At 42.7% G+C, this 18300-nt stretch overlaps 1 protein-coding gene across 2 annotated transcripts in view; it reads right to left on the bottom strand.

The window, feature by feature from the left end:
- The window catches only part of GOSR1 (golgi SNAP receptor complex member 1), a 28983-nt gene extending 10834 nt beyond the window's left edge, over positions 1 to 18149 (bottom strand). Inside the window, exons 1-7 of one of the 2 annotated variants that reach the window (XM_036395158.2) lie at positions 18104 to 18149; positions 17621 to 17735; positions 15920 to 16007; positions 15615 to 15722; positions 14451 to 14542; positions 14218 to 14292; positions 330 to 359 (exon numbers count right to left, since the gene is read on the bottom strand). In XM_036395158.2, the coding sequence (XP_036251051.2) occupies positions 330 to 359; positions 14218 to 14292; positions 14451 to 14542; positions 15615 to 15722; positions 15920 to 16007; positions 17621 to 17735; positions 18104 to 18134 (539 nt within the window). In that variant the 5' untranslated portion in view covers positions 18135 to 18149. The remainder of the gene's footprint in view (positions 1 to 329; positions 360 to 14217; positions 14293 to 14450; positions 14543 to 15614; positions 15723 to 15919; positions 16008 to 17620; positions 17736 to 18103) is intronic. The other variant, XM_036395159.2, reaches the window with a different exon arrangement.
- Positions 18150 to 18300: the final 151 nt, after the last annotated feature.

The raw sequence follows: 18300 nt of genomic DNA, 5'->3' as shown, positions 1-18300 counted from the left end.
GAGTGTCACTGTGACCAGAAATGTCTTGACTACAGGAATAGCCCTCAACAGCTCAGCCTGGGATTCACTCTGCTCCAAAGGTGATTCACCTTTGAGCAGAAATCCAAATTTTCTAAGCTAGGGTGAATAAAATATTTAAGCAACATTCCTATGTCAATATTGAATAGAAAAAACCCAAACCAAACCCAGCAGCAATCCATTGTAATACTGCCAAGGAGCTGGAAACAATGCAGTTACAGTATAAATATAGGGACTGATATATTTAGACACAATTTAATGGAAATGCTGATTGTATGGAAAATAATGACAATTTTTACATTCATTCCTACCTTATTGTTTCTTCTATCAGTCGATCTGAGCTGAAAGCCAAAGGAAAGAAAAAAAAAAAAAACCAAGTTAAAGAAAGTAACAAGCACAAAGTACTACTTTAGATCACTAATCAATGATCCCCATCATCATCATAATAAATTTGCTCTTAGAATGTTTTATTTCTGGATGTTGTTATATTTTACTACTACATAGGTTTGGTTTATATAGAGTTTGGAGAAGATGCACTGGAGGAGCATTTCCTAAGTGTAGCAAGAGCAGCTGCTCAGGAGAACACATAAAACACTGAGAAGACAAGAGAAGGGAAATAGCACTGTGATTTATGGAGGACTGTTTGGAAAGGAGTACTAGAGAAAGGAGCAGCTAATTTTATTGCTTTTTAATCCTGCCCACCCCTTCGAAAAATATCATTAATGATTAAAAAGCTGAGATTGGGTCCATCTCAGAGCCCTGCTCAGGATCAGCTCCCCAAACCCTGGCTGATGCTGGCAGAGCCCTTTGGGGGAACAGCAGCTGGATGAGAGCTGAGCTGATGGACTCAGCACACCCCCCGTGCCACACGCAGCCCTGGTGGCAGTGGCCCTGTCCTGCCTGTCACACATTGATCCAGCCCTGTGCAGCATCCCTGGGAAAGGGCAGCATCCAGCACAGCACAGAGAGGACATTTCACTAAAAAACCCAACACACACCATTAAAAAGAGTAACAAGGACCTTGGAGGAATGCAGCTATTTCTCCTTTTCTGTACTCAACTTTCACACAGCGTTTCCATCACTGCTTTGCAGGCAGTTGTGAAATGTCACAAAAACCCCTCTTGTCACAGCAATCAATATCTCCAGTGTAACCCTGTCATGGAACAGGTGCCTGCATCATTCCCACAGTTCACCCCTACAACTGCTCTGTTTATCTCACAGATTCACACAAATTCTTGGAGAATAATGGTAAAAAAAATCCAGTTTGCAGTTTGAGGAGGAAATCAGCCTGACAGAAAAGCAGCTTGATGCTGTACTGGCTACTGCTTTCAGTAGTAAATCAGAATTGATTGCTTCCAAACTCCAAGATGCCAACAGGGCATGGCCACCTCCATCCTCCACCCTCCTCATTCCAAGTGTTTTGCCAACCCCCAGAGCAGCACAGCTCTGCCTCTGACTCAGCCTGAGCTGCCTGATTTGGAACTTTTCTCCTTCCCACAGGAATTCTGGAGATCCCCCCACAGCTCCAGCTGGAGGAACGTGCTGGGCCACGTGTGTGACCTGCTGGGGAGGGGGACAGGCAAACACAATGACTTTATTCCTCTGTGAAGAGAACTGAAAACACCAAGGTTGCTATTTCAGGCTGTCCATGGCTTGAAATACAGACACAGAACAGAGCACTAAAAATATTTTGCTCAATTTTAAGCTGCCAGGGACTCGACTGGGGCAGCAAACAGAGCCACACTCTCTAAGATTCACATCAGCTGTGAGCATGTTGGTTTAAACAAATAAAATCAGTTTTATTCACTGTGTGGTGTTTATTACACTGGCACAGAGAGGGGAAACACCCAAGCTGTGTACACAGAGCAGTCTCACAGCATCTCCCCATGTCCCCAAGGCAGGCAGAACAGGAAAGCGATGCATTAAAGATTTCTGTAATCACTGAGTCTCCCAGAGACACAATCCAGCTGAGAATGTGCCTTTCATAGATAGTCTCTAACAGACAAGTGTGTTATGTGGGCAGGGCATAATCAGAATAAACTGCAAAACCATTAGAAAACAGCCTCAAAAGCAAGAGCAGTGCAAAAGAATGAATCATTTTAGAAAAGGTTAAATTATTTAAGAAAAAAATTTATCAATGAAAAAGTATTAAAAACCTTGCTGGTAACAGGTTACACTTAAAAAAAAAATTCTGTGGAGGAAGATGTTAGAAGAGCCCTATTAAAAAACCTACCTTAGAAAAATCATTACCAGCTCTTTGTCCATTTAACTGATGAAATGATAGAATTTTTATGCTGATGAACTGAAGATGACAGAGAAGCTGAACACTTTTACAGACCTCAAGTGAACTAGGATGTCCTCCAAGGCTTTTAGAGCACCCAAATTAGGCTTGCCAGTTTGCAGCAGGGACACTCACTGCTTTTTATGCTAGAGAAAGCTGTAGATGGGCAGTTTTATTCCTTAGTCAGACACATAAACACAAAAAGTGACTTAAAAGCTTCAGATTACACGACACTGCTTTATTTTGCTATGTGTATGTATGTTTATACGCACACAAAAATAAACTCTGGGAATGTGGCTACCTGTAAAATGATTATAAAAGTCATAAAAATGTATAAACCAGTAAACACCAGTTCTGAACACCAACACAAACAGGCATGAGCTGCAAATGCCAACACAGGGCATTTAGCAGGCATCTGCAACCTCAAGATCAACTGATGTGGAGTCACCCCAAATATTTAAAAGGATGAGAGGCACAGGAATTTTCTTCAGAATGAAGATGTGTAGGTGAGGGCAGGCTAAAGGAAGCACAGCTTTATTAGCACAGCTTGCAGAGTGTTCTTCCCAGCACAAGAAGAATCAGCTCTTGGGAGGGTTTCCAAACTCATCCCTCCTTCCAATGTGAGCAAACCCCCCAGGAATGGCCGTGACAGTCCCTGACACTCTGGTAAAGGCAGGCACTGTGAGCAGGGACATTTCAGGGATTCTGCTCTGCAGGTTTGGGTTCCTTGGCAAATACAGATTGTAAAGTTCACTCACACCCAAACAGAAGCATCTGTTTCATTCATTTTACAGCTCATAACCACAAAAATAAGTCAGATTTAAGGAAGATCAAGAACACAAAGTACAACAGGGCCCAGAGACACAAGGGAAGTTTGCAGATCTCTGACTATTAATAACCTGTTCTCCACAAATAGAAGCTGTTCTCACAATTAAAAATAATGTTCATTTCCCAGAATAAAAAACTAACATTGAACAAGGCAATTGTGCTTAACTTACATATTCCAAACACTACAAAAAGAAGCTCTTAAATTAAAATCTATTGACTTTGTTCTTCTGCTGTCCAAGCAAAGACAACAAATCCAGTGGACATTTCCTTATGAACATCCAAGCAAAAGATGGTTCTGGGCATTATTAATCTGACTTGCCATCTGTTTCAATAAACTCTGCATTTTCACCTGTCCAGACAGACAAAGCTTTTTAAAAATCCTACAGGAAAGAAAGGCTGGAAGCTGCTGAGGCAATCACCTCCTGTAAGGAATGGCACAAGCCCAGCAGCCATGCATATGGAACAGCCAGGCCTCTGTGCAACTGCTGTCTGCAGAGCATGGCACAGCTTGTCCTTTAAATATGCAGACAGGTAAATTAATCTGAAGGAGAAATTAATTGAAATATGCCCCCATAACAGAAAAGAGTCCTGCTCGCAATATCAGGCTTTTACAACTAAAAGAAAGCATTTTATGTTGTTTGTAAGGCAAATCTCTGTGTCTGTACTTCAGTAAAATTCATTAATACAGATGAATACTTAGTTGAGTAAAACTCATCTGCACACAACTCATCTCACAACATGCTTTAAACCCTTCAGATGAAATTAAGGGCAATATTATCACATAGAATAATTTAAAAGGGAGAGGGAAAACCCTGTAGAATAAACTAATATAGCACTTGATAACTATTTTCTTCCTTTCAGAAAGAGTAACTACAGAAATAATAATTTTACTTTGTTCTTTCTGTAACTGCAAGATAAATCACTAAGTGTCTGCTCTCTCAAACTGCCTCCAATAAATCTTTCAGATTTTCACAGTCCTGGATCACCAGGCAATGTGGAGCTTCCAGGAATGCAAATCCTGCAAAACACACTCTAATACAGATATACAGGTATGAGGCAAATCTGATTTATACACTCAGTTATCTCCATCATCATAATAACAGGATAATAATGAAAAAAACCACTGTGCACACACACAAAACTTCCATCTCCAACTCATTTTTTCTGCTTGCCATCAACATTCCTTATAATATTAAAAATTCATAAAGTCATTAAGCTCTTTAAAAACTTAAGCAGAAGAATGTAAAGCAGAACACTTTTTTTCCCTCCCTGTGATTTTCCAGATTTTGTAAGACTTGTCCCAAGTTTGATTCAATTTAGTTCCAAAGTTGCTGAAGAAGACAAGAATTGGTGTAGAAGTGTATTTATTGACTAAGACCAGTGTATTTGACCATGAAGCATGCATCTCCCACTTCCAGCATGAGAAAACCTGGCTGGCCAAAAACAAAGGCATGAGGCATTTTCAGGGATGAACACTTTCCCCACAGAAACCACTCCAAAAGCAAAGAAAGGTCCCAATACTGACCCAAACTGCTCTCTTTTGTTGGTTTTCTGTGAGTGCTAATTCAAGCACAAATCAGGATGCTAAGGAAATGCAATTTTGCCACATTGTGTGTTGCAGAAGGCAACAATCAAACACAAAACCCAGCACAAATGTGAGCATTAATCAGTGTATAAATTTGCTGAACATCATCACACCTACAAACTCTGAACACCTCAGTGAGCTTATTTCTGCACATCTCAGAAATCACTTTCTGTAAGAATGAGGAATAGCTGCAAAATTGGAAAAGAAAAAAAGCACAATATCACATTGCTTTTCATCAACGCAAGCAGTTTGTTAAATCTAGAATGAAAGGCACTGGAACAGAATCCATTGCTCTAGGCAAGAGTAAACCAACATTGGCTGGTGCTGAATTTCTTTCCAGATGGAAAGAAATTGTACATGAGGGCAAAAAATACACAGAAGGCATCTCTTTTCACTGTAGGGAAAAATCTGCCAAAGGATTTCCAGGAAAATAATCTGGTGAAACCTCCTCCAACTGCAACCCTGTAACACAAATTCAGCTAAAAATCCAACTTCTAGCTACATCACTGAGTAAATACCTCACCAGCTCATCAATTCCAGCCATTTGGATTTTAGATACACCAAGAGAAGCACCTTCTTTGCACCTAACACCTGTAAACACATAACCACTACAAAGATTAGTTGTTCTAACTCAGTTTAAAGGAGGCAAATGAGTACCAAGGGATTTTCTCCATTAAAACAGGGATCCACCTTCACAGGTCTGACAACAACATCTGTTTCTCCTGGATTTCCAAAAGGTAGAGCCTGCACCTCCACTGAACTCCATGGAGTTGTGTGGGAATTATCAGAGTGGAAGAACTGTTTCTCTAAAAGAGGAATTAGCCAAGAAAGCTCTTTGGCATGCAGACGAACTGGGAAAGAGCCTGAGAGCCCCAAGAGGGTGAGCAGCATCAATACTTCTTCCCTTAGAGCAAATCTATAAGGGAATAAGAGCTTCTCAATAACCTGCAGTGTTCAGTTTACCCAAAGAAGTCAGGTAAAAACTTGAAAAATGAGAGCAGCTCCTGCTGTGCACATGAAGGGCAGCAGCTGGTTGAGCACAGACCAGTGCCAGGGTGGCACCACCAGGGTGGTGGGAGAAGTTCTTGGAGAGCCTGACCCTCCCCTATAATTGCTCCATATTACCCATAGGAACAAAGTGAAATGAAGTGAGCAGGGCAGGCCTTACTGTAAGTCATTATCAGCAACCACAAGTGTCAGAACAATTCCAGTAACTTCCTAATGGACTCCATCGGCATTTCCTCAAATTTTACATCTGCACGCTCTGCCAGCAGCCAGGGCAGGGCTGCCTGCATTATTCCCCTGGTTTAAAACATGGAATTTGGATAGGACCTTGAACTAAAGGGAAAACCCCTCCAAAGGAAGCAGCCCAGGCTCTGCTGTGTGCCACTGACCTGACTGCAATGGAGCTCTCCCAGGATAACCTGTCACGGCTGATTTGTTGGGCACACACAGACAGGAGATGCTCAGCTTACAACAAACACAAGCTGTTTGTAATCTGTGCTGTAACAGAATAGATTGGATCACTTTTCTAGCTCAGTGTTTTTTGACTAAAGCTTGGCAAAGCTAAAGAACCATTCTACTATTCACACATTCCTAAGTGACAGGAAACCACAAGGGGGAATGTCTTCTGCAAGAGACCCATCACATAAAAACCTTCATAATTAATATCTTTTTAATTTCCAGTCCAGCTAACATAGAAATGAAGTGAGAGTTATCCTTAGGATGACAACTCAACTTCAATGCAGTATGAAACCCTAAAATCCACGCTGACACACACGTGTTCTGCTCCCTAACTGCATTTTCACCCGCTGTGGTTTTGAGGGTTTTTTTTTGGAGAAGCTCTGTGGCTTTCATGCAGGACTTGGCTGAGGTACCTGATTTACAACTCTCTACCTGCCTGTTAATTAAGTTGCAGAAAATGATTCTTAAAGCTGCACAGTTAACTATGCAACATAACAAACACTTGTGGTTCAAAATGTAAAGTGCACACAACATTTCAACTGTCCACAAGCCAAACCCAGGATGCAATTCATTAATGGGTAAAGATCTCAGCATTTTTCTTCTGACCCAATTTCCCAGGGTTCTCAGGGCTTTTTATCTGAGACTGAACGAGATGCATTCTTCCAGAAGTGCAACTAGACTTGATATAAACAAGTCTCTCAAGTGAGAGGAAAACACTCTGCATCTTTCAAATCACGACAGAACTGAAGTCCTTGAAAAGTTCTGAACAGAACTCTATTATTAGGATAAAATAGGGATGCTTTAAGGGTAATTTGGATCTAGTTCTGCTTAGCATCATGGATTTGATGGAACACAAAGGAATCTGCACAGCAATCATTCAGTAGCCAAGAATGAGAACCTAATTCTGATGCATTAGGAGAGGTTGAAATTAAATAAAAACTCAAGAATGACATTTATGCAGTAGTGTGGTAACTTTCCAGAGATACACTCTGCATATGAGAAAATGGAAATAATCACTATTTAACATATCCATACACATCAAATTGAGTTCAACAGCTTGTTTTTACTGGAGGATCCAATAGCAAATAATGAGCAAGCACTTCTGGCCCTAAAGAATAATGAAGTACACAGCCACACTGACAAAAAAATGACATGCTGCATTAGAATATAAAAGTGATTCTGAGATTGCACAAAAGGAATTCTATAAAACTCCACAATTGTTGGTTCTGTTGAAAAGCTGCACCTGCTTTTCAGAACCAGCCCATGCAGGAAGGATTTCAGCACTCCTGAAAGCCCTAATTTCAATAGACCTTAGAGGGGGGAAGCTGCCCTAGTTAAGAAACAACGTTGAAAGGAAAGCTAAAAACAAATAAAACATGCATCAGTGACTTGTTTATTTCTGAAAGGAACAAAAAAACTTCAGAAGAAACCACAGAGACCTGAAGTCTGAAGTGTGGTTTTATAGCCTTCCCTTTCCCCAGGTTAAGACCAAAGTGCTGTTTCTAAGGGGAAGCCCAGAATCAAGAACCAGAGCAGAGTTTTTGTCCCAGCCACTTTTTTTTTCCCATTATATATTCAGGCAATCTTTCACTCTGTGAGGGTTTGCTCTTTAGCTCCTGCAGACATTCATAAAGACCTACAAGAGTTTCCACAGCCACTCTCTCTGGGGTGCATGGAATTTCATCCCCAAACCATCACTTTTTATACAGATGAAAAGTAAAAATGAGCTTGAAGCTCTTAATGTCAATGTGGTTACATCCTTTGTCACCTGGATAATTCAGTTTTGTACTGGAATTAACACAGGAAATTCCCAAACTAAGTTTTATGCTGTGTCTGGTGGGTTGGATGTTGGTTTTTTTTTTTCATCTGGTGTCCCAATCACTTTAGACATATTGAGGTATAAAAGTGTCACAACAGTCATCAGTGTCAGGGAAATTACTGATTACAGTATTGTTAGAGCAATCCAACTATCAGGAAAGCATGCAAATCATCACTGAGACAGAGAAGCTTTGGTTTAGTCGTTTGGGGTAGAGGTTTTTTTTTAAGTCCTAAATGCAGCGAAGGAAGATTAAAAGAAATAGTTGATTTTACCTTAATGAAGCTCAAACTATTTTTAGAGGAAAAAAACCACCCTCTTAAATCTTGAATTGCTTGGCTGATTTTCATGATCTTTTATTAAGTTATTTATAAATAATAATAATACCCAAGAGAGCATCTTCCTCCATTGCCTGGAAGCTTTGAACCTCCCCAAATTCTCATTAAACTACTTCAATAACTTGCTCATACAGTCACATAATTATGTATAGTGAAGTTTCTCCTTTCCCAGAAGACATGAATTGTCTCCCTCTCCGAACATTATTTACTATTAAATAAGAAAACAGCAAATTATTCTCAGTCTGGGGCAGCAGTTGAGCAGATGATGTGCTCGAGTGTCATATTCAGTCTGGGACTGTGGCAGGGGAAGCTGATCCAGCCACTTCCAGAGTGGCCTCTCCCTCTGCCAGGAGTCTCCAGGAGACAGAGGCTCTGCCAGCAGCCTGGGAGATAAAACCCATTCAAGCCCAGACAGAGATAAGGCTAAAGGAAAGAATCACTGATGCAATCAAGAAAACTCTGCAGCAACAGAATAGGAGACAGAGCAGAAAGACAGACTAGAATTGTATTTTGAAACAGGATTACAGGACAAGCTGTTGTGCATCCTTAAGTAAGCCTTTGCAACACCAAAAATCCTCCTTTGCTCAAATCCCTTCTTTGAAAAGCATTTTCTTTGTGCTGCTGCTCAGACAGAGCACAGAGCCCTGCCCCAAAGCCTGAGTTATTCAGTGGTAGAGCAGTGAGGTGATTACCACAGCCATCCAGCACTGGCACACGCTTTTAATGCAGCAATTTCTCAAACTTATTCCAGAAACAAAGAAAACAAGCCAACAGTGTTTGGGAAAACAGCAGCACACCATTGCCAGAGCTCTTGCAATTAATGGCCAGCAGAGAGATGTTTTAACCTAGATTCCCCAATCCCTCCTTGCACTGTAAATTCCAGTTCAATGGGCAGAGTGCTGCAGCCCCTCTCCAGCCCTGCCCAGCAGGGCTGCACCAAACAGCACCAGATCCAAACCCTCCAAATCAGGCCCATGCAGGGCTCCTCTGTCCTCCCAGGGCAGAGCTGCTTGGGTTTTTTTCGTAACTGCTACAGAACAAAGATCACTCATTCCCAAGTGCTGCTTCAGTTAAAATCCACATTCAAATGAAGAGAATGGAACCACAAGAACACTGCATTCTGCTCTGACAGGAACAAAAAATCAGCTTAATTAAGAGGCAAGTTTGGTAATTAAAAAAAAATAAAATAATAAAGCCCTTACTGGGCCTGACTAAAGTGGAGCTCAGCAGTTGTGAGGCTGCAGAGCAGGCAGGCAGCAGGCACCCAGGGAAGAGCTGATCACATTCCTCCCTCCCTGCTGCTTCCCCAAGCACCTCGGGATGGAAAAAGGAATTGGTGAATGAGCTGGTCCTCCTGCATTCTCTGCTCCCAGGAGAAGATGAAGGAGGTGAAGGGCTGAACTGTGTGCCAGCTGGGGCAGTCACTGCACAGGAGCTGTGTGTGCTCTGCAACTGGAAATTAGGGAGGGGATGGGGAGGGAGGCAAGCACAGTTCTCTGGTCTGAACCCAACCCTGATGTTCCACTGGAATCCACAGGAACCTGAGCAGCAACAGCACAGTGAATGGAAACCAGGGCATGCAGAGCAGAGAACAGGGAGAACAAAAGAAAAAGAAATTCTATTAAGGTAGGAAACTGGCAGATTTCTCCCAAAAAATCAAATCACCTGTAATCAAAAACCCTGCAAGATGTCTCTGGCATTTTGTTGAGCTGATTTCTCTCTGCAAATCAGTGCTGAAGTGAAAATTTGTCAGGAAAGACAATATTTAGAGGAAAAACAGTCAGTAAGTCACTCCTCCATTAAGATCTTGCCTGTACCACCACCAAAGTCTGGAAGCAGTTTTCCTGGTGATTATTCTCTACTCAGTGTGCCCATTTCTGCCCAAACAACAGCAGGAAATTTGAAACAGTTCTGCTGATAACAAAATCCCATAATGAAAGCAATAAAAACGTTCACTACTCCAGAGTACTCCACATACATGAAGCACTGCACAAACATTAATTTCCCCTCATCATCTCAGGTATGTATTATTAATTAGCACCATTACACAACTGCTGCAGGTTCCTGTTGTTTCTTTTGCTCACTTCTCCTATTCCTCTTTTCTCTTTCCCATGCAGCACAAGTCCCTCTGATTTGTTTGCCCTCCTCTTTTTCCTCCTTCAAAAAAAAGTTCCTCACCCACTTACTCTGGCACTTTGACCTTCTCTGTGCCAGTTTTGAGTATTTTAAGACACACAGGGGTGTCTGAACTCTTACAGCAGGTTCATCTCATCTACCTGCATCACTCACACATGAGACTCCAACTAAGAGGATTTATAAAAATTTTTACTGGATAGATTCACAGGCTGCATAGCAACACTCAGCAGAAACATGCAGTCACCTAACAACAATTAAAACCACAGCTAATGAGATCTGCACCACACAGGCACCTGCTTCAGCACCAGCCACTTCTTTTAGCAAGGGATAAATGACTAATTTCTGAGTGCTGGAGCTGAGTAATAAAGTAATAATCACACAGTTGCCCCACAATAACAGAACTGGTGTGTTTTCACCCAGTTTTACAAGGAATTCATTATGGGAAATAACACCTGTAATTTCAATCTAAACTTCTGAAGATTTCTTCAATTTTTACACAAACTCATCAGTACCCCCTGCTATCACTCACCTACAACACAAGGGAGATTTTCACTTGCATACACACACAATATTGCAAATTTCATCAAGGACATTAATTCCTTCTTTGCTGACTTAGACTATAACTCATCAATAACTGCAGAATTTCTCAGGGCAGACTCTAAGTTAACAGAATTGTTTCCTCTGAGGCAGCACTTTTCAGAGCAGTTTTTAAAATGCTAAGCTAGATCTATTAATAAAAATTGTTTTCTTTAGATGGAAAACAGCATTAGAAGAAAAAGGATGACTTGTTTGTACCCCTGGCCAAATGCACACAAACAGAGAAGATAAAATACCTTTAGGGAATGGCACAGACCCAAGAAAACAAGATTTCAAAAATGATCAGCAAACATGACCACACTAGATTGGGTATTTCTTTAAGCATCTGACATGCCAAGAAATCTGAGGTATCGGGTAAAAATATTAACAGGGCATCAGTACTCACCAACATCTGTCTGCCAACCTTATTTTAATTAACAGGAGTGAATTTTTTATTTAAGAAATTAGGTGTTATTGTTCATCTCTCCTGTGCTTGGTAAAGCTATTCTGGAATTACCTGTCTAGAACTCAGACAGGAAACTGAGTGACTTGGACACTTCATGCCTCCTATCCACAGCCAGCAGAACTTGTGGACAAATCTCCTTTCCCAACAAAAAGCTGATTGATAAAATGGACTGAGCAGCAGTGAAGCTTTTGAAGGGAGAAGAACATGAGGTGTTTTGTCTCAGCCTCCCTGGCGTGGGGAGCAGCAGCACAGGGCCCCTGTGCCCCCTGCCCGAGGGGGACTCCAAGGTGGAAATGGCACTGCTGCCAGCAGCACTGACACAGCAGGCAGCCCCTCCCTGGGAAAGGGAGGCCAAATGGACCAGGATCCTCATGGCTTAATGGAGAGCCAGGCACTGGCAGGGCTTGCTCAGTGCTTTTTGCCATTCCCTGCTGCCTAATGTGTGTTGGAACCTTTGATTCATCAGCATCTGGTACTCACGGATTTTTTTTTCACTTCCTCTCCTTTTTTAGGATTCCCTACACGTGTAGCATCAAGAGGATCTCATTTGTGGTGCTCACAATGTGACACAAAAATGAAAGAGGCGGATTTAGGCAAAAAGCAGAAGTTTCTTGTCTCTCCTGTTGCTCCCCAGTGAGACACCCCACAAACAATCCCAGCCTGCAGCTTTTTGAAGAGAATTCATGGAAAACACAGCCCAGAGCAAAGCCCAGTTTGTGTTTATCCTGTCTCACATGGTTGTGCATGAAGGAAAAGGCTGACAGAAGAGTCTGGCACTCAGCACTGGGGCAGCAGCTCACACATTCTGTTATCAGATCATGCAATAAATATGTAATAGGGCAAAGTAGTTAATATAATAAATTAGGCAGGGTCAAGACCAAGCGAATGCTGCAATATCTGACATGAATATGTAATTCCTGTGGCATCATTACACTGCTTTGGAGAATATAATATTACATTGTAAAGTTTATATTCCTGTGTCTGTTTTTCAAGTTCTTTTCATAGATTTCACTCCACTGAAAACATTTGGATTTTTATTCCCGTGTCTTCATGTAAATATATTTATTCATCATCTGCTTCTGTCAATTAGTCTGGCACCAGGATTTACTGCACTACAAATATTCAGCATCATGACTCACACAAAGCTTGTCAATTTATGTTTGGTGTAATTTGCCAGATCCTGGTGATTTCTTGGGACCTTTTCTTAGTTTTTACAGCATTTTGGCATGAATAGCTCATTGACTGCTTTTCTGAAGACAAATATGTTGAAACTCTCTAATAATTTCCTCTGCCAGTATCTTTTTCTGAGCTGATTTTCAATTCAAAAGTTTTGCAAGCTTTGATTTCCTGCCAATGTTGTCTTCTCCTTTTACACTGGATTTCTTCACAGCCCTTACAGTTATCTCCACCTTGCAGAGTATTCCATGATTAGTTTTGGCCCTGTTTACTAAAGATCCCCAACTCACACTTATTTCTGGTTTTCTTTTCCTCAGTGTTGTGGTGGATTTTTTTCAAGTCTTAACATTTTCAAATAATCACCCAGATGGTTTTAAACTATTTCTAAAACTGCCTTAACTTTATTGTTCATGCACTTTAATCCTGTAAACATTCTGCAAAGTTTAGTTTATTTAAAAAACCAAATAATCAATGCCTCAATAAATGTTAGCCTCAAATTCTGAAGACATCTGCCAGAAAATGCTTACAAAATGCTGTAAGTTTTCTGCTCTTCATTTTTGCAAACTTTTCAAAGTAATGGACTCAGGGCAGTATCAGTTTCTTAGAAGGGTATTTTACAACTCCAGAAATATTTTACCATTCTATTTCAATATCATGCTTAATAGAAGTCCTAATTCAAGCTTTCAGTCAATTAATTTTTAAGTTTTAAATACATTACAGAAAACTGAGGATGAATTGGTGATAAGCTACAACTGAAAAAAAAAAATAATTTAATTTCCTGTAGAAGTTTCTTGTGTTGTTTTGGCTATAAGCTTAAACATAAGAAAGCCACATGTAATTATTTATTTATTTGTTTTTTTAAATGCAAGCCTGCCCTCTCGTGTGAGCCTGAGATTTAGCACAACTACAGGCAAAGAGAGGCAGGAAAAGCAGAACCATCTCCTGACTCTCTAAAAACCACAAACCCTCCAGTTCTTTGCTCTCACCGGTGCTCTTTTTGCTGAACGAGGACACACAAAGCAGCTACTCATAACTTAATGTCCTCTCTGCAACAGGAATACCAACAAAGTGCTTTCTATTTGGCTTGTTATCTGCTAACCTAGAATCAATTTACAAATATTCAAGTGCATAGGTAATTTAGGAATTCATCTCTTCCATCACTTTTTGTCTAGAGACAAAAGGAGAAAAGGTTTTTCTCTGTCTGACTGACAAAAAAAAGAAAGGAGAGGGAAACCCAGCCAAATCATGAGAGTTTCTATTTAGTTTCTTAAGCTTTACCCCAGTCAGAATGAAAGGCCTCCACTCCCTTGGGAGGAGGAGGTTTGAGTCAGGAGTGATTTGCAAAAGCCCCTGAAAACAACACAAAACTGGCACTGACAAGATCCTAAAGCCCCAGTCACTGACACTACCATGAGCATTGTCCACCCCACACAGCTCACACTCAGCACAAGCCATAAACATCAAACCAGCTGAGTGACATTCAGATGTTTCACCCCCAGAGGAGTCAGGCAGTAAAGAGGAAACAACACCTACTTGCGGAGGTGCTCGTGCTCCTTCAGGAACAGCTCTGTCCTCCTGTTGTTCACGCCAGAGCCGCTTTTATACGACCTAAAATCCAACAGAACAGAACCTCACTGAGAACTGTGACTTCAAGGAACTTCTTCTGCTTTACTCAGAGCACAGACATGTGAGCTATGCCAAGCATTCTCTGCACTTTCTCCTCTTGAGCACAGTCCCACACCTTTGCTGCAGCAAACACAACTTACTCGATGTCTTTCCGTACTGATCCCAACAGATTCTCCCTTTCTCGTATTGCCAAGAAGTTTGCTTTGGTTTTGTGGAATTCGTGTGTGTAATCCTGTAATAACAAACAGTTATCCCAAAATTAGGGTCCTGAGCAACACAATGCACCCACAGGAGATCCAGCCACCTTTAAAATTGCCAACTGTTCTCTAATACAAAGTGCAAGACCAATTCAGGAATTTAACAGCAAAAATGCTGGAAGTTAATCCAAAATATTCTTAAAATTCACTACTCTTAGAGTAGCTGCTAAATTGGATGGCTGCAGCTACAGCTGTGGAGGGAAATCCACTGCAATTTCTTCTCCCAGTTTCAGATATCCCCACCTTTCTGATTAATTGGCTTGTGTTGAAATTTCCCATCAGAATCCCTAACAAAACCTACTTCTTTGGTGTGGTGAAGATGTTCTTGAGTTTATTCTGTTGGTACACCAGATTAATAAAAGAAGTCTTTTCTGAACAATAAAGATGACTGCTATTTTTAAGATGCAATTTTACATTTTAAACCATTTCAGGCAGGTGGTACTTCTCCAAACACAATTTAACTGGCAGTTGGTGTGCACCAAAACCACTGTAACCATTCATACAAATGCTACTGCTTTTCACACTGTGTATGGACTACACAGATTCCAAGCAGAAATCAAACTGTACATGAGCAGCCAAATAAAATATGCATTTTAAGAGTACTATACCATGAAAACATGGTTAATTTATAGCACTGACTGGTAGCTTTAACCATCACATTTCCTTCATCTCCCTTGAGAAGCTTAGGAGCTTTTACAATCATGTTTTTTGAAGTGTGTGACGTTCCCTTGCACATTGTTACATGACAAGCCACACAGACAAGGTAATTCATTACATTTCCCCTTTTGCTATATAAAACCCACCCACACAAGGCAGCACCCTTTACTGCTCTTTCTCAGCTAAGTTCTAGTCACCAACATGACATAAAAAGCACAATTTTTTCAACTCCGAGTTCAGCAGGTGCCTGGAGAGAAGCGAGATGGAATCAGCGGCATTCACACCTCCTGGTGAGACACTCCAGCGTGCAGTGATACCAGCAGAGATAATAATAATAATTATTTTAGCCAAAGAAAGAGCACAGAGGCAGGGAGGAGGCCCCTTGGTTACCTGCAGGATGTCCCTGTGGCGCTGCAGCGTGTGCATCAGCGCCGCGTTCAGCGATGGCACGCCCGCACTGTTGGAGTACTCTGCCATCTTGTCATTTATCCCAGTCAGCTGCAGGAGGAAAAACACCCCAGAAAATGAGAAATGGCTTATTCTTGCAAGAAAACTACAATGCATAAGCTGAAGGAGGCAGCTAGACATGCACACCTTGTTTAATACCCACACTGGGATTTCCTAATATGCGTCACAGAAATCCGGATTGGGATACTGCCTAAATGATGAAATCAACCCAAAGTAACTCAAGTTACCTTTCCCAGAAGTTGTTCAATTTCCACAGCCATGGTTTCAAACATTCTGTCCTGGCTTGATCCATTTAGTAGAGGAGTTGTGTCAGAGCTAAGGAGAAGAGGAGGAGCAGTTACTGAAAAGTTGCATCATTTCATGAGCGCCAGAAATAAGGAAACTCCAGTGAGAAGGGTTGGAAAGCTCCACTATACCCAGGTTTGCTAGAGATTAAATAAGCTCTGAAAAATTACATTTTCTTATTCTGCTTGGCTTTAACTCTTATCTGAGCAGAAGACACAGTATCACCTGCAGGAAATAAATACCACCTCTCCTGGGAAGAAATGCCTGACACCACGCACCTGTCTGGTACCAGTGTCCTTTTCCCCCCAGCTTTTAACTTGATTTATTTATTTACTGGCAGGAGAGAGCACTGCACTTTTAGCATGTTACTCCAGCAACACAATCACACCTTAATAACACAGTGTTAAGACAACCTGTGACCTATTAAGCAATCACTGTCCCACAGAGCAACACAGGCCTCACCATTTATCACAATTAGCTTCACACACCTTCCCTGCTTGCTTGTAAACTGAAACCACAAGGAAAAGTCACATCTCAGACCAGCCTGCGGATCTGTGGCAACTAACACCCCTCAGAGACTACTCATGGCTCTGGTATTCTGCCTTGAGCAAGAGAGTAAGTTTGGCACAGGACAGCAAAAATAATGAAAACAACTGGACTACATGGCAAGTAACAGCACAGAGACAGAAACAAAAGTGAAACTAGAGCTGTTCAAGAGTAACATTATCATTGCTGAGGTGCTCTCAGGCTTCCAGAACTGTAAATTGAGGGACAATTATAAAATAGATTCAGTTACTAAATTAAATAAAATAGAAAAATATCAACACACATACCTAAAGCAGCAACACTCACAACTGACACAGTTAATAAGCAAAGAAATGGCTGCAAATGGACAGAGAGGTTGATAATTCCTGCTGTTAATAATTCCACCTCTGGCTCACAAGATACACCTGAAGAGTTTTACCACATTAATTCTTCAGTCAAACATAAATGTAATTAAAGCAAACAGAAACTACCCGTGTATATATACAGAGACCACCTGTATATACACATATCTAAAAACATGTGCAGCTCTTATTATTCTCATTAACACTGTCCCTGTCCATGGCGGAGGGGTTGGAACAAAATGATCTTTGAGGTCTCTTCCAACCCAAGCTGGGTTGGAAGCTGAGTGATTATTACTCACCTCAGCAGAAAGACAGGAAGAAATAGCCACTGGTTGTGAAGAGAGGGCTTGCTCCCTGCACAGCTGCTCAGTGCTCCAGTTCCCTTAAAACTGGGATTACCAACAGCACACCAGCCCACCTGGGAGGTGTAAAGCTAAATTCCCCTAATACTGAAGTCCCTGAAAACCTCCTGTTAGTTTAATACAAGAAAAACTCGGAATTAAGCCAGCATAACAAGCATTAAAAAGCTCACTGATCCCACACAGAACAAAATCCAGCTTTCCCCAGTGACCTGTCACCCACAGCCTGACTCACACACCAAAATCACATCCAGAGCAACACCAGCAGCGAGAAGCGCTGAAAGCTCCCCAAGAATCCAAGCCTTGAGAGCCACAGGTGGAACCAGCACTGAGCAAACGATAAAACCGCACCAAGCACCACAGGCAGCGTTTAAAACATAAAGAAACGGGCTAGTACCTATACCTGTCGCGTCTTCCGTCTCGGGAGCTGCTGTAGCTGGTGCAGAGCTTGCTGAAGGAGACCAGCTTCAGGTCCAGCTCGTTCTCCAGCTGCCTCGCTTGCTTCCGGAGATCTGCAGGGCCCGGGGGACAGTCACGGACCCGCCCGGGGACCCCGCACCTCCGCGGCTCCCGTCCCCACAGCAAGAGAAACCCACAGGGGAGAGGGGACCCTCGTGGCCGGGGCAGCCCTCACGCCGATGGGAAGGCGCGGCTGGGCGCCCCCAGCCCCTCACCCGCAGCCCGGGAGGGTCCGGCGGGGCCGCGGGCTTCATTCAGCAGGCACCGGCGCCTCATGGCTGACAGGCCGGCACCGCCCGCGCCCGCTGCCCGCCCGGGAGAGAGCAGAGGGGCCCCGGCGGCGGTCCCGCCCTGCCGTGCCCGGGCCGTGCCCCGGGGGCCCCGCAGCCGCCCCGTGCCCTCCATCCCCCGCCCCACTCGCCTTCCCAGTAGTTGCTGCTCCCCGCCGCCATCTTTGTTGTCCAACGTCAGCGCGGGCCGGGCGGGGCAGAGCGGCCGGGGGGAGCGGGGCGGGCCGGGCCGGGCGGGCCTCCCGCGGCAGCGCCGCGCAGCGGCCGGGCGGGGAAATACCGTGGCCGGGCAGGGAAGCGTCGCTGCCGGTCCCCGTCCCGATCCCGC

Source organism: Molothrus ater, chromosome 21 (assembly GCF_012460135.2).
Source record: "Molothrus ater isolate BHLD 08-10-18 breed brown headed cowbird chromosome 21, BPBGC_Mater_1.1, whole genome shotgun sequence".
In the NCBI taxonomy this organism is placed as follows: Eukaryota; Metazoa; Chordata; class Aves; order Passeriformes; family Icteridae; genus Molothrus; species Molothrus ater.
This window is presented reverse-complemented; position numbering and strand designations above follow the sequence as displayed.